Here is a 17,587-nt window from a genome sequence, read left to right as displayed (position 1 = left end):
GAGAGCGTTGTGCTGGCATAACAATACCTTAGGGGTATGTATTATGTAAACCCCAATTTCTTCACCGCGGCGAGAGCGTACCTATTGAAATTTTCTCTTCGAAAATAGATGAATGCGCTATAACTTGTTCACGATGAGATCCATCGCGTCATCGTAAAAACAGGCTACTATGAAACATAAAACACGTCGTACCACGTAATTGCGTCTACAGTTTTCGTGGATAAGTAGTCATGAATCACTTTCTAATAATAACCATAAGGGTAAAAAATTAAAAGTGAAAAGTCCACAGCAATAACATGATTTTTGAAACCAGTTCTTACAAAACCTAATATATATACTAAAAAAGTACTAAATATACGAGATCTTTTTTAAAATATCGAACGCGAGGAATTCGAAGAACTGGCTGGTAAAAATAAAAGTAAAAAAAATGCTACCAAGGTCCGGTGGCGGGGCGTGCACGCAGACGCAGGGCCACTCCCGCGGGGCGGCGCGAGGCGTCTCGCCCCGCCCCGCCCCGCCCTTCGAAGGCCCTTCCAAACTTCTTACCCAACAGACTCCAAGTCTGCCAGACGACTGACACGCCCTTTTTTAATTTCGAATGTGATTCTTTAATGTAAATCGAAACAGGACCTCCAATCAACATGTCAATGTGTCAAAATCAAATCTTGGAGATTTGATTTTCACGAGAAACATTTTTTGGTCAAATTTTTGGTAAAACATTTTTAGATGGGCAGCGAATTTATTTATTTACTAGCGTTAAGTTTGTCGCATTTTTAAACTTACGTGTTTTGAGCTAAAACTGTTTAGGGCGGGTATAGGCGGGTATATACCTAATAGTGTTACTGTTGAAAAACTACATCCATCACCACAACTTCGCACAGCAAATAAGTATCCAGAGTGGCTGCGACCACGGCGACTGTAAGATCTTTAAAACATCAGTTTTACATTAATTGAAAACGTTTCGTGCTGTACCTATCCGTTAATATGTATTTAAATAATATTGGTTTATTTGAAATGTTAATATGGTACTATAGGTGTTAATACAATGATGGTAGATACCAAAGAGTTCTTGCGAAAGTAATATTTCAACAGGTCCCCCTGAAATCCTATTCGTCTGGGACACGCAGCTACATCCAGCCTACATACAGCATTATGAGTGTTTTTATACCAGATTTAAACAATCTTGCGGCGATATCTAATATAAATAAATAGTAGTTCGAAGTATTCGCGGTACCAAAATAACAAAACAAGCCATCGCAGTATGTTATGTCGTAGTAGAATCGTTCACACTAAAGTTTTTCGATGCAACGAAATATCGGTAGAGGTATCGCAGAAAGGTTTACCAAGTACGAAACCTCGATGTAAAGGCTTTCGCACTTACCCAGGTATTTGTATTGTGTAGATGTTAAATAAGTACTTAGGTACAGCTTGATGCACCACGATCATATTTTTGCACCAATCACCACGAGCCTGCTTTTGATCTATTGTCGCGAATAAACTTTTTTTGCAGTTAAGTATTCGTGTGCCATCTTATTGTATACCTATGTTGTCCACGATTAAACTCACTAAATCAGTGACTTACCTTACCTACCTACCTTCTTACCTACCTATATGTGATTCATAAAGTTGTTCGACGGGCTTGCTAAAGGCGAAACGCATCCGCCAAGCTATGGCTATGCAGTCAGGGATTATTGAGTCGTTGTCACAAAGTAGGTACTTACAAAAGACCTGTAACTGTATTTATTGTAATTACTTTTATTCCAAAATTTGATCTGCGTGGAGGCTTTCGAAATTCGTCTGTAGAAGCAAGTAGGTACTTACGTAGGTCGGTCGGCTGTCCTAAAATCTTTCAGAATCCCGAATATGATACGATTAAAATGCCTAAGTTCGGTATTTTAATGATCCGGGCGCTAATGATTCCTTCAAATAGTAGCAAATAAAATAGTCAATGTGAGTTCAGGATCAGTACTTACTAAAATATAAGAAGTCTTTAGAATACCCAACGCAAAGACATAAAATAGGTTAGTACTAATACTGGTTAATATTAGTCATCCTTTCCTTTCTAAACCTCAAATTGCAACATCGAATATGTTTGTTTTTATCCTTAACACATTTATCATTATCACAACAGAAATTCAAATATCAGGTTTCAATGTATAAGGTAGCAAATACAACACAATCTACCGCCACATCAAAAAATCCCATGAGTGGAGGGGATTCGTGGGCGGGCCCTCGCTCTATTCTATTAGCTAGTGAAGCAGTCCGTTCCTAAACCACCACGCATCTCTAATGCCCTGGTACTTCGGTGTCACGACTACCTGTTACGTTGTCATTTGGTTTGTTTTGTGAAACTCGTATCGTGCTCGTATCACATGGTGGAAAATCTTGGTCCATATTTTTTACACAACTTCGAATCTATGGGATCTTAGTACATTTGTGTCACTACAACCTGTATTCTGTAGAACATGCAGTTTTTTTTTATACAGCAGACCTTTTTCGTTAGTTTATATATTTTCTCTACTAGTCTGTGTTTATGATATCTTAGTATCGTGGTGTCAAAACTGCTTGTCTAAATGTCGTAACTTCTGCCGTTGAGCAGCATTTTGAAGCCATGTGGCGCGGTCCTCTCGTCTTTTTATTTGACTGGGTACGTTTTTCTCCTCATTTTTATGAAAGCTTGGTACTGTGGTGTCACTGCAACCTGTTGTTATTGTATATAATTTTTAATTGTAGGAATATATAAACGTGGGATTGGTAGAACATTTTTAACGCTCGCGTTGTTTACGTGTTAGGTACAAATTGTAACTTTAGTTGAAGTCCTACTCTCTGTTTAAAGACAGTTTACATTTTATTTTTTATTAGTATGATGATAGATTACATTCTTTACTTGATTTTTTTTGTTGCACATTTTGTTCCAAATCTTCGTCTTAAATTTAGAAAGTTTTAAATAGGTACCTTGCGAAATGTGGACGAACCAAAAATCTTTAGTAAATTTACGCCTAAGGGAGTTGAACAGTTCTAATAAAAAAAGATCGTGTCTATCTGTGGAAGAAAGCAAAACAAAACTAATAAAGTATGGTTATAACCTAAGCGACTGTTATAAACCAAGTCTGTCCAAGAGTACCTATGTATACCTACTCTAGTTATTTAAAATCAATGGAAATTTTTGGACTTTCTTATGATTTGTCTAATGACAAGAACTAGATAGGTATCTACCTAGGTAGCTCGGGAAGGTAATAGGTACATTACCTTCCCGAGCTGTGGTCCAAGTCATCGTTTAAATGTTGAGGAGTTTCAATATTATTGTCAATAACAGTAGCAAACTCTGCTGTTGAAGATTACGTCACTCGTATCTCTTTGAGTTTTGATAGTTTTTGCTCTGTTTACCCCGTAAAACCCGGGTTTTGACGTGATACTGTATGAAGTATCTGTAGCTGTATCGAAATAGGTATTTTTTAAAATAAATTATGCATATTATACCATAACGTCTCATAATTTACATCTCACATAAGTTTCTAATTGCGAATGCGTGTTGAACAACGCAGAATGTTACCTCTCATATGGCAAAGGTGAAAATAATATACGTTGTCGGCACAGCTAGACATCGGTTTTACGAACGCAGCATACCTACTGACTACTGCGTCCGTGTTTATGAATCTATTAACCAGTCAAGGTGACAACATGCGCGGGATCGATCAAATCGCGCCTGCGCGCCTCTCTGATAACCACGTGGCTGTCAACAGATGGCGGTAAGCGTTACAGCGCATGCGTGATATTATTGACGCGCACACAAGTGCACTGAGCACACTAGCGCAGCTGTGACATAAATCATATGTTTACCGCTTTTACCATACGGCTTCAAATTACCTCGCACCGCGTAATGACGCAATGGAGCTGAACATTCCATTTTCAATCTAATCCTGAATGTGATAAGTTCTATTTTCCACTACAGTAGATAGTAGTGGTTGAGCTAAATGTCTCGCCGCGAAGAGCCACGTCGTCAATTAGGGCCGTCTTTATCTGTTCACCGTTTGCGGGTTAACATGCCTCTGCGTAGATCGGATGGATTGATTTAACCCTATTATGTTTATTACACCTATACGCTATGTTTACCCAGTATACAAATCAAATCTTTCGATTTGTATAGATCTTCTTCGAATCTTTGTGTAAGTACCGTTTACCTACACATAAAATATTCGGTTTTGTCATAACAAAAATGTAGGTAGTATCAATGTCCACGTCTTGTCCATGAATTTTCTGCAGTAACTATAGTTTGTTATCTAAATTTAAATAATATAACAAAGATTTTCTTTTATCTCAAAATATATAAGCATCACACAATTTTAATTCATCAATTCAGTAAGAACATAGCTAAATAGTAGGTAAAAAACATTGTAGGATAAATTCAAGAATTATGTTTCTGACACCAGGTTCTTCATATATTTAAAGACTCATTAAAGTAATACGTAAAACGCTGAAACAGAATAGAATATAATAAAATTACTTAGGTATTTGTTAATCGGGGCAAATTGGAGGACGAAGAAAAACGAAATGTAGGTAGAAAGATGGGAGATAATGCATCTGCTACATAATACTTACAAGAGGTAGCATTTCATCCATCAACCTTTACTGGTGAAGAAAGTGCTGTGATACAAATACTTAATTCAAACGTATATTAAAGAAAATACATTAATCGATGAACGTTGAATTTTATCTCCACAGTGTTTGAAATGAATGATTCCCATCGGTCTGCAAAAACTTTCAGTATTATTGCGAGTGGACTGCAGTAGCACCAACATGGAAGCGCAACGCATTATATCGGCGGACATACGATACTTCTGTGTCCACACCTCCTCTGCGAACGCGCTGCAGCGCCACAACAACCCAAAGAGTACCAAACCAATGCGTTGTTATGTGTGCGTAAAACATTAGGTATGTTTTGTCTTGTTCTGTGCCAAAGTTTGTAAAGTGCCTAATAGTGACCGAGCTAGTGGGTATATTACCTACAACTTTAGGGCTAATCTTAAATTTAATTTTAGACTACATTGTTTTTACGTGATCATTTTAGTTTTAACATTTATTTTATAATTCGTTTTGACTCATTATAAATTAATTGTAAGCTTAATGAATCAATAAAGATTTTTAATCTAATATTATAAATGCCAAAATTTGGCATTGCGTGTGGATGTTTCTTAGACAATCACGCTAAATCTACTGAACAGATTTCGATGTTATTTGGTACACAGGCAGAATACGTACTGAAATAGTACAAAAGGTACTTTTTATGCCGGAATTCCAATGGGAGAGGAGCCCGGGGCGTAGCCAGTTGGTTGATAATATTACGGGTAAAAGCGGGTATTCTAGAAATATTATTTAGGTACTAAATTAGGTTATTAAATACAACATGCGGACTTACAGACTATTGTAATTTTATATTTTTATATTATGATTATGATTGTATTTTTGTACACATAGCTTAATGAACAAAACAAGTATTCTTTCTTGATTTTCCTCAAATAGGGAATAAAAATACTACATATTCGATGTAGCTTCAACCGCTTGCAATAATTTAAAATTCGTTAAGTCTACAATCTACAATAAACTTCCATCTAACTAAAAGCACAGCTAAAAGCATTTTCACGTGAAAGAGACAAAGGCGCATAAAACGAAAAAAAAATCCGTATTCACAAAAGGCAGAAAGGATTTCTGTCCTCTCCGTGTAATTAAAAGTGGAATCGTGAATACTGTTGTTAGCTTTGTGTCTGTGTTTATTATTTGTTGGTGTTTGTGTCCGTGTTATCATAACCCATGTTACCCTTTTATTATAAAGTAAGTATAAAAACTTTATTATATTGTACCAAAGACAAGACAAAATACACAATTTAAAACAATGACAACTATAAAAATGTACTAAATGCTGCTAGTATTTATAGTTCAATCTCTTGTAGGCCCTGGTTGACTTGAGGAAAAGAGATACGACTATAAAATGGTACGTAACTTTCGCATGCTGAAAAGATAAATATTGTACGGGATAAAATAATATCATTACAACCTGTGATTATGTTGAAAAATATAACAACATGTCCTATTGTATAATTAAGATCATCAATATGAAAAGAGTGAAAAGAGCGAGGCTCTTGTCGGTGGAGTTCCTTCTATTGTTCTCTCTATTGTTCTCCAATTCCTCCACTTCTTCCACTTCATCGTCAGAACATAAGTTGTAGGAAATAAAGTTTGCATATTATTTGTTCGTTACTTCACCCGCTAACTTGCAACAGTCGAGTTTTACAACTTCAAACTTCCCGTCTGCAAAGTTTGAGGAGCACTTGCGCAATATATTAACAGCACTTGAAACTTTAACAACAACTTTGGCTATTTATGGCGCTGTTCTGTAAATATTTATTGTAGTATATTTGAATACAGAAACGTAAATAATATGTACGTAGTTATGTGAACTTTAGGATCTACTTAAATATCTCAATTGTTATTAAATTTAGAGGTTAAGTTTTAATAGATAACAAGCTACAATTTGATTCACATTAATTTATTTAAGGTTAATATTAGATTAGTTACAACAAGGAGTGACAAGGGTGACCAAAGATTGCTATGTAGAAGAAAAAAATGATGAAAATTACGGATCCAGCACCATTAATATCAACTTAGTGGTTACTAAAATCAAATCAAGTTCCAGTCGGTAAAACAGAAATACATACACAGTGATACTACACTTAAAGATTAACAGAGCGTTGAGAAAAAATATTCCATCAAACAAAAAAAACATTAATTATGATGAGAAGCTAAGAAATGCTCACAAAGGACCGACAAAAGACATCCCAAGCTCAAACGACGACAACATTGTTTTATGACCACGCTCGTCTGTGTTAAAAAAAGAAAAAAGTTAATTAATATCGCGACAAATGCTCAATCGAAACTGGTGACAACTACCAGGGCGACAGAGATCGAGAAGAGCTCGTTTGTCGCCGAACACGGACGAGCGCTGCTCGGTTTTAAAATACATGACGGTACGGTTTACGCCTGCGCTGCGTTTTCCGGAATGTTGGTTCGTAATGCAAACAAAAAGAAGAAAAGGAATATTTTGGCTCAGAACAATAACTACCGAACATACTAGAGAGGGAAAATAGTAAAGTTAGCTTTGGACACGAATCTATAATTTGAGGATGATTATGTACCTTACTATTATGTACTTATCTACTACTACTAACTTATTATTATCATACTAATGATTACACTAATTGCTATTTTTTTATAGTAAGATACGAAAATAAATTAGTGTCGTAAATGTTTACTTACATAAAGTGTATTTAGATTTCTCGGAATCCATGAAACGAAATTGTTTGAGAGGGGATCCTCTGTGGGTGGGCGGTGTACCATTATGCTCACCGGGAGGCGTTAATATATTACGTTTTGATATTTATTTATTTTACATTTGATTAATCATACAACTTCTACCTACTCGATCGGCTAAGACTTTTGATGAATTGTATTCAATCCTATTCAATAAAAATTACGACGTCATTCATATTTTTCGTGTAAGTTTTATACCTACTTATTTGCGTCAGACAGATGCGGCACGGGCAGGGTTATATTTGAAATCGTATTTTTATTTGCAACCTTATCCTTGAATACCTAAAAAAACATTGATATTTACCAAAAATCTTCAGGTAAAAAGTTTTATAAGCCATTGAGGGGCCAGTAATCTGAGTTAAGTCGGGATTGTTAACATTATCAGGAGTTCTACCAGCAGAGCAAACAACAGCCGAAAAGTTCTAAACATCTGCCGATTTCTCAGGAACGTGCCAAGTTCCCCTAATCGCCTCGGAACGACAAAGGAACCATGCGGTGTTTAGAACGAGAAAGAGATAGTGGATGAATAAGGATGAAGGGAGACAGATAGAGGACCGGAACATTACACAAGCGCGTCTCGGTTGACGGGGCCCGGACAAAATGAATGGCCCAGGAGCCGATTAAAATGCGCCGTAACATCGGAATGAATGAAAATAATAAAAAACCGTAATTGCGTAACATGAGAATAGCGGGAAGTTGAAAGACGAGAGTAATGATCTTGACAGAATTAGCTAGCAGATCCCACTGGAAAATTAATGTAACGCTAGGATTCCGAGGACATTAATTACACTCAATAGTTATTAAAAGACGTATCATCTTACGACTCTAACGAATGATACATAATGAAATTAAGTGAGGGTGAAATTGTGAATTACTAATTTTGCATCATGCCTGTTTGGTAGTACCTATCAAGTTTTCACGCCAATTAAATTCAGAATCCAATATTTCTATATAGGTATAGTAGGTAAGTATTGGATAGCAATTTGTAAAAGGAAGATCTTTGAAGATATTTTGGAACTTTGATGCGATAATCAACTGCGGTCAATTGTCACATCTTTGTAATATCTAAATGTAATTCGCCAACAGTAAGTAGCTATGCTAGTGTTAAGACTTTTTCCAATAATAAAAAATCATAAAGTCTTCCGTGCGTTTCACAATCGTCATTCGATTCAATGTATAATTCTTTATTGTGTCATACCGGCAACGGGACCAATACAAAATTTTATGAATTTTTACAAAATTTTTGTTCGCATTCACATGAATTGATCAAAAACGGTTCCTCATTAGAGACGGCGAAATCCCATTAAAAACGAAACATATGATCTTAATTATAATTAAAACAAACACTTTGTTCTTGTGCATATTTATTCCGTCAGTAACAGCCCGATTAGCATGCGTATATCAATGCGAACTTGCAGGAAGCTGTGTTTACGACTGATCGTCTCTTTAAACATGGCATCCTGGTTGTCAAGCAATTATGGACTGCTGTATTTTGCTTACCTATGTTCTATGATTTCCTTGTTTTCCATTAAGTAAACATATTATTATCCAATCAAATTATTATAGTTAATCTAGTTGATGTTATAAAATATTATTTACAACTAATTTTAAATCAACAATCGATAAAAAACTTACATCGTCTCTTACTCATCTGAGCTTTTTTCCGGTTCCCGACCTCCTCAGCGCCTCGGGGCCCAGGGCCCGCAATAAAACTTACACTGACGTGTTTACATATTTCGTATTATTGTTGTCATCTACAAATTGAAGCCAGCCGGGACACCCATCTAGAAGGAATGTAATGGTAATTAGAAGGAAAAGCTTAAGTGGTTTCCCAGAAGTACATGAAAAGTATGGGAAAACGCTATAATTCCCAGCTAGGTGAATCGACAATGGAACGAACATTCTTGACAAGGACCTCAGTTCTAGTGAAAAGGTTTTTTGGATATATTAGTGAAGATCTTAACCAGCATCAGTAGACTTTTGGCCTTAAAAGTTAATATAAAACTGGTCTTGACATTTCCTGGCAGAAGGGGCACAAACGCAAGACAGTGTTGGCTTGAGTTGAATATGCTGAACACCGTGCGAAGTGGAAAATGAAAAAGGAGGAAAATGAAGCCTAGGTTCTGACATTGGCCGGACGGCTGAAGAAGTATCGGGACGATCAGATGAAAGAGAGGTTGAAAACTGGATATGTTAAGTGGGAAAGTTCAACACAACGCAGCTGAGTGTGAACACGCTAGCTTGAACAGAGAAAAGGATACAGAAAGTCAACATTAAGTAAACCATGTGGATATATAAAAAAAACCTACGAGAATGTAAGAAACGGACAATCCAAAAAAGAAAGTGGTAGGTAATTAGGTAAACAGATATTATAGGATTAGCCTTCATTCTTTATTTTTAAGACATTTTTTAAAATAGTTTGCTTGAATAAAAACACGCTGAATTATTAATTCTTGAAAAACACGCTGAATTATTGAAATCTGAATTAAGATCTTGTGTTTCAATGACTGTATGGTACTCTCGTGATATCGGGTCGACGGCCGAACGAATGAAACGAACATACATAATGAAATGGGTTGGAAAGAGATGCCAAATGCCTGGCAAGTACCGTCGTCGTAAAAGTACAACTCGACTTGCACTTCTTGTTTCTCTTACGAGTTTGACCGTATTTTTACTTTAAATTTTATTTCTAATTTACACCCAAAAGGTGTTAAAATTTTATTTACATCATCTAATATTTTTGGGTCATCAAGAAAAATGTAGTAAAATCGATGCAGAAAATGCATTAATTTTTTATTGAACGATCTCTTAATCCCATCAACGAATATTTCTAATGATTGTTTGTTCATTTGTTTGATTTCTTGCTTTCTCACATGGGTACATATAGGTATATAATTAGGAGCATGTAGGGTATACAACACAGGGTAAGCAAGCTAATAAACAATAGTACTATCCACCAAAATGTATTATTAAACTAAAAATCTTTTAATAATTTCATCAAACCTTTAGTATTTCAGAGCATAGTGGGTGATCAGCGCGAGCAGCTCCGCAGCAAGAATGCATACAATGACAATCAATGCATGTTTGTTCATACTATAATTCTATCGAAGAATGATTTCTGATCAATTTATGTAAGCATCAAAATAATTACTTGAAGTAAGATGGCAATATTATGACAACAGAGATAATTAAGCTGTCCAAATGATAATCTCCTTTATAGACTGTGGCATATCGGCTGTCGCTTCAAGTTTATCAACTTCCAATTAGGGTGCAATGCAACCCTCTTAAATTTCACCTGCTGTGGGGGTCACTAGGATGATTTATTTTGTCACTTTTTATTCAGATAAACGTGTAATACTTATTACTAAGAGTGGGTTGAACCGTCAACTTTAACGTTAAAATTAACAAAAGCAAAATACACCATTTTGTCTAAACGTCAGCGGCGCGCAAGTTATAAGATAGTCAACATTAAAATAAACCGGTGTAGTAACTCATCCTTAGTATGATATTTAAGTTTTAGTAGGACTGAGTGCGTAATATATTACGCACTGAAGAAACCAAGACCAAGAAGGTCTTGGTTCTTCAGCAGCTGCTTAACATCGGAGCCAAGGGTCCGCTTTCCTTCTCCAATTTGCATTGTCTTCGACATCCTTAGTAGTCAGACCATTGGCACGCATATTCTTCTTGACGAAATCAAGGCACCACACGCCCTCTGCCAAGAGCATAGGCGAAAGTACAAACTTAATTGAATAAAGTTCGTAACCCATATTGTCTCGACTTTAAGAGCGGTATGAAATTTATACTTCTTTTTTCAATATCAGTCAAAAATAGCTTAGGTGCCCGTAATCTGCTTGCTGCTTCGGTGTAGTTATATTGGCCCAAATGGTCTGTGATTGGCCCTCACAAATTCAATCGAGTCGACACGCTAGGAAGTATGCTTGCTGCGGCTCCTTGTCGAATAGACAACCTTTAAAGCAGGTACTATTTAAACGAGTCTGGTAAATCATATGCAATTACTGCCTCTACCGCTCCCCTTCAAAAAGTCATTTTCGTAAATAATGACTCGACGATGGGGGCACAACCAATATGACATGGTTAGACACTCATTAAACTTTTGACATCCGTTGCAGTGCAAACATGGTTCGATGATGACTGTGGAATTGATCGAAATTGGTGCTGAGCCTTATGGGTTAGTTTTTGCCCGTGGCTTCACTCGCGCAACATTTTTTTTTTTTATATTTCTCACGGATATTTTTTCGGGGTGAAAGATAAGGTATACAAAATTTCGAAAAGATTGGTAGTAGTCGAGTAAATAGAACGTGAAGAGGTAACAAACAAACATACTTTCGCATTTATAATAATAATAACATCAATTATTGAGTTCATATAATTTTTTTTCTCGTATCCATCGGACAAATATATATAAGAAAAATAATAGATATAAGAAAATTTAAATATTTAAAGTTTGTTCTTTATGCGATGCCATCAGAATTTCTTTCAATTTGGTTTTATTCAATAAAAGATAAGCAGATAAGTGCTAAAATCAACTTTATTCCAATGACTTTAGTTAGTACCTATGTAGTGTGCAAGAACAAAAAAAAATACATTTACTCTAAGACAAAGACGTTACTCTAAGACTTTTTCTCTAAGACAATATTACTACATACTTATTTTTCAAAGTATTTGAGAACTTACCTTAAGTAATTATTATATATCACATTTACCTTAATATGCATATATGTTCCTTAAAATAGGTATTTAGATTTGCTACGTTTAAATCACTCATTTTACCCAATCTAACATAATGACCCTACCCTTTATTTTCTTATAAACTGTTTTTTATTACATTTTATAAGGAAAATAGACTTAATCACGAACTTTTTTTTCTCACCTAACTACACTGTGTTGGTTGAGTAAACATTTTGCCTGAAACACAACAAAAAAATAGATGCGCGAAGGTCCCGAGTTCAATCTCTCAGGTCTATACGAAAAATAATCTTTTTTCAGATTTACTTTGTTCTTAGATTTTTATCAAATTTAATTGTCCAGTCAGTATATCATAACAGAAGTCTCTTATTTTGGGGCTAAGTCAATCTGTTAGATTTGCCGGTATTTACTTAACTATTTATTTGTTTAAAATAAAAAAAAGAAAATTGACACGCTCGCGCGCTCGCCTCAATCCATCGCTCATTCGAGACAGGAGAGGCGATAGTGCCGCTATCCATTGATGCTCATATCTTCTTCTTCTCCAATCTGAAGGATTGCCTTTTGAATCACGCGCTTGAGCTTCTTCCTGGACTCATCTGACCGTAGGGTTCTTAGTTCTGAGGCTACAAAGTCGCCGAATATCTATGAAACATAGAAATTACAACTTAAAATATAGATGCGATACTTGGAGTTGGAGATCTGGAGAATGACATAGGTTTCTTTTACCGCGGAGTTCCACAATTGGTTATCTGCATGTAATAAACCTGTCTATATCTATTCGTGAGAGATATACAATAAAAAAAATTTGACGACCTCCGTGGCGCAGTGGTAAGGTTCTTATTTACTTATTATTTATTTATAAATATGAGGGGGTTTTATAGGGTACATGGAAATAATGAGCTTATTCACAACACAGACCTACCATTCCCTACTCCGAGACGTATGCTCTCAAGTTCAGAGAGGTGCAGCAAACAATCTTGCGAGATTTTTCAGGCTATGCTTTGTACTCTGTTTACCTTTTCCTACACACTCACTACCTAGTAACATTTCTAGACTAATATTTTAAAGAGGAAGTCTTTATAGCTATTGTATCTTCAAAACTACTCAACATAATTCTTTCCCTTGCATAATTTTATTCCTAAGAGACAGGAGATCGAAATACATTAGGCGCTAATTCGGTAAAAATCTTTAGACAAAAAATGTTACCTGGCACTCATCGGCATTGACTCCAGGTCTGATCCGGGGAGTGAGTTCTTCAGGCCACATCATGGGGTGGGCACTAGGAGGCAAGGGTGGTGGAGCCGAAGCAGCTACCCTCAAGGTAGTCCTTCTAGGTGTACTAGTGGTCCTATCAGGGTTGCTGCTGTCCATGCGTGAAGTATTTGCTCTGGCTGCTGCTCCAAATTCTTCTTCTTCATCAGCTTGGAATTCTGCCAACTAGGAAAAAATAAAATAGATATGTTTTACTCGTCTACAGATTTTCTGTGATTCCGTAAGGCGAAGTTCTAACTCAACTCAACTTCACGCGATTAACGTGACGGGAGTAACAGGACAGGAAAAAATCCCACTAGTTCGACTTAGTAAGACTACTGGAAAGACTTAGTAAGACTTAAGACTACTGGTAAGACTTAGTAAGTCTAGAAACAGCTGATTACACTGACGTGTAATCAGCTGTTGCTAGCTTGGTTCCAGTGGACCCTTGGCACCGATTCCCTATCTGAGGAAGAATGAGGAAAATGTAGGAAGTAGGATAGGACTAGTGGTTACTGGATTCTTAAATTACAACCCTCAGCTCCGATGCTTTTATTTTAATATCTGCTACATTTTTAGGTTTATCGACGAAATGAAATTGCTAAAAGTAAAATAAAATTCTAGAAAAGTACAGTCAGTAATCAACATTGTATGTAGGTTAACGTTACATACGGTTGAATCTGAGTAACACCTAGTACAATAGAACAATATATTCATTTTTAAATGTACACTAAAAGTGCTGGATCGATCAATCGGCTAGACCATTAGCACGCTTCCTGTGCTAATGGTCTAGCCGCTGAAGGAGAAAAGTAGGAAAGCATGAGGCTCCGACGCTTAACGTCTATGGAAGTAACATGGATAATGCTCAGGTGGGGCTCAGGTGGGAAAAGAAGTAGGTAAATAGAATAGATAACTCAAAATACAAACCTCATCTGCCGATACTTTTATTTCGATATGTTTTACATCAGTGTTTTCATTGAAACGAAGTCGCTAAAAGCAATATAACGTTAGTATATTTCATCACATCAATCTACAGGGTAGTTAACTTGTGCTTGTAGACGCGTTGACGTTGATTGTACCAGTAGACGCTATACAAATATTCATGTCAATAGGTTATCAATTGAAGTGACAAAAATAACAGGACAACATAAATTTTTCGAAGTGTACACACTGGTCTATTATTTTCTGGTTGTATAAATTTGAATTGCAAATTATTATTTTTCCGTGGTCAGGTGCCACGGGCAAAAAGAGGTATATTTGTTGTTGAAAGATGGAACACAAAAGATATGGCTTGATACGCGTGCCAATGGTATGACTCAAGATGCCGAAGACCATGAAATGGTGAAAAAAAGTAGAAAAGCCCTGAACTACGGCGCTTTTAACACCCGAGTACCTAAGCAACAGGGAAATGCTTAGACAGACAGAGTTTATCTAGAGATATTACATTTTCTTTGGCAATATTCTTTTTCGCCCTCTGTTTGAGATTCTCATAAAGATGACGGAGTTGTCTCCAAGTCCTGAAGCCGCTTCCAGCAACAGTATTGTACTGCTGACAAACAGAATCCCAAGCTTCACGCTTCTTAAAATTCAAGATAACGCTGGTTTGTTTGTTTTCCAAAATATGATGATATCTGAAATAATACACGTCGATGATGTAAATGAAGCTTTGTATAATAGAATTTCATTGTTTTTTTACTCACTTTTTTATCAGCTGTAGGAGAAGCTCTTTCTCCGCCATTGTATAATTGGATCCGCGTTTCTTTTTTTTATCCATGTTATATGATAAAGTAAGCACCTATTTTTTAAAAAGATGATTCTACTCACATAAATATTTGCAAGTCGCTGGCTCTTAGCACTTTTAATTTTACAAAAGAACGTTTCATTATACGACAAATTTGTCGGAATTGTTTCTTATATTATCTTATTTTTTTCAATTAAATGTAAATTTGTAGTTATATGAAATAAATGAAATAATGATATCATACTTAATTAAAGTAAATCTTTTGTTATTTTACGTCATTTTGGTATATTATGTAGTAAAGTGTAAATAAATATTCTGTAGTAATACAGAAGATGTTACGTCAATCGAGGCATATTCAATGGACGACATGGAAACCATGACGACTTGATAAACAAATTAATTTGACAAATGCTTAGTTGATAAATGCCTTAATATCTGTGTCGGATTAACCATTATGTATAGCAGGCAAGTGCCTAGGGGGTCACAATCAGCTAGAGCCGCTTGCACAGAATGATTAGCATTGATTAATTACTAATTTCGATCGTCAATGTCTCAAAACTGTTTAATTGTTTGTTTTTTTTCCTTAATGTACTGTTTTTATTGAACAGCAAAAAATGATATTGTTTGCGAGCTCCTTCATAGTTTTGTATCCGAGTAATATTTCAGTTGCAATAAAACAAAACAATAATCCACAAAGGCTGCAGACACAACACGTAGTAATCCCTATACCTAAATGGAAACCTATCAGAAATAACCGTGCCACTCACATTATTGTTAATGATTTACAACATAAAGTTGAAATGGTTGAAATTACTATAAATGTTGTATTATAGTTATAGTTGCCGTACCGAAAAAAAATTGCCCCAGTAGTTAATATTTATTTGATTGATGTCTATCTAAATATTCGTATCCTGTCCGATATACATGGTTATTCGTACAACATTAGCAGGATTAGAAAACTAGAATTAGAAACAACAGTTTTGGTAATAATAATCTTAGTAGCCGTATAATTTATAAAATCGAGACAATATACTACGTACTTGTAAATAATTATAAATAGGTAGGTACCTAAATATTTATAAACAGCAGTAAAATTATGATAATACAAGTCTTAAGCTATAAGTATTACATTTTACGTTGTCCAAAAATTTGAAATCTTTAAATCTTCTAACCGTTATGTCCAACAAAAGCTGCTGCCCAAAAACTAGACACTATAAGATGGCTCGACGTATAAAATCGCTGTTGCTATTATGACAGTCACTATTGGAGTTACAAGAAATAATTACAATACAATTATAAATAATACAGACGTACCGCAAGATTAACTCCATCGACATTTTCCAGGGGGTCGGCGACAGCAGTTGCCCGGAGCAAGAACGATAACGCGTCGAAGTACTCCCACCCGCTGCCCCCCGCCGCAACCTCCCCACCTCCGCTCAACGACGTCATTTGCCGCTTTTTTATTTTCCTCAATTCGTTGTTAAACTGCGTCCTCAAATTGTGTATCTTCCTGATTATCTCCTCAGTAGTTGTGCCAAACATACTAGCCAACAATTCATACTTCGCTTGCCTCGCTATCTTATCCCTATTGAATGGGTTTTTTACATCCCACAATTCTTTACAGTCTTTTTCCAAAGTTTCAATCAGCTTCAACGTATTTTCTGATGTCCATATGACTTTAGAAGGGATCCTACTCTCATTATCAGAATCTGCTTCTATTTTTGGCCAAATCATTTCACACGAATTTGAATTGGAATCCATTTCGTTGATATTTACGTTGCACTGTCGAAGCAGCTCTAGCGAGACTGCGGGGCAGGGGCGGAGAGCATTGAAACTGGTGTCGAGCGGATCGGCAACCGTGTGGAAATCATATAGCGCGGCGCGGCGTTGCCGTTTCGTGCACAGAGCAGCGGTTACGTTGGCGCGCTAACTTCATGGCGCTAAAAAGAGTAGAGGTGACCCATAATTAACACAGGCCCTTATTCACAAAGAGTTCTTAGTGAAAACAGCTGCTTATTATGAAATAATACATTTCGATATTCCTTTGAGGAATAGTGTTCCATTTTTAGGTACCTACTTAATTATAAATGTTTCTAAAATTCTATAACCTGCATACCTAGCAAACATTCTAAATTTGTGTTTTGTTCGTATTGTGACTTTCCACGAATAACTGACGGCACCTTATAAATAGTTATTTTGAACCTTTGTGTTTTTATTTTTGACGGTACAGTTTAGATTATCCGATTACAAAATATGCGTAACGAAAAATCGATCACAATGTTATCTATGTATAACGTAACATAAGTTTAATTATCATTTCGAATGAAATAAAATCCAAAAGAGTAAAAATGAATTCAATTTATCATTTTAAGTGTTTTCAAAACTTAAAAAAATAAAACAGACCTAACATTCTAACACCTACCCACAACACTAAAATGAAGTGGTAAATTTTACAAGCGTCCAATTAAGTAACAAATGAATACGCGCCGCCTGTGTGGCCATCACCATAACAACTCCCGCTCA

At 36.0% G+C, this 17,587-nt stretch overlaps 1 protein-coding gene across 2 annotated transcripts; it reads right to left on the bottom strand.

Annotated features, from left to right (window-relative positions):
- Positions 1 to 11,896: 11,896 nt before the first annotated feature.
- On the bottom strand, positions 11,897 to 16,885 carry LOC128683799 (uncharacterized). Of its 2 annotated transcripts, XM_053769758.2 has the most exons (5): positions 15,024 to 16,370; positions 14,768 to 14,954; positions 14,251 to 14,313; positions 13,279 to 13,509; positions 11,897 to 12,714 (listed from the first exon to the last, which is right to left on the bottom strand). In XM_053769758.2, exons 1-5 carry the CDS (start codon positions 15,095 to 15,097, stop codon positions 12,583 to 12,585), a joined length of 687 nt encoding a protein of 228 aa, XP_053625733.1. In that variant the 5' UTR covers positions 15,098 to 16,370; the 3' UTR covers positions 11,897 to 12,582. The 2 variants fall into 2 exon arrangements, with proteins under 2 accessions (XP_053625733.1, XP_053625732.1); XM_053769757.2 differs by lacking the exons at positions 14,251 to 14,313; positions 14,768 to 14,954; positions 15,024 to 16,370 and adding an exon at positions 16,379 to 16,885.
- Positions 16,886 to 17,587: the final 702 nt, after the last annotated feature.

The sequence above is a fragment of the Plodia interpunctella genome, chromosome 3 (assembly GCF_027563975.2).
Source record: "Plodia interpunctella isolate USDA-ARS_2022_Savannah chromosome 3, ilPloInte3.2, whole genome shotgun sequence".
NCBI lineage: Eukaryota > Metazoa > Arthropoda > Insecta > Lepidoptera > Pyralidae > Plodia > Plodia interpunctella.
Note: the sequence above shows the minus strand (reverse complement) of the source record. Positions and strands in the feature narration are given on the sequence as shown.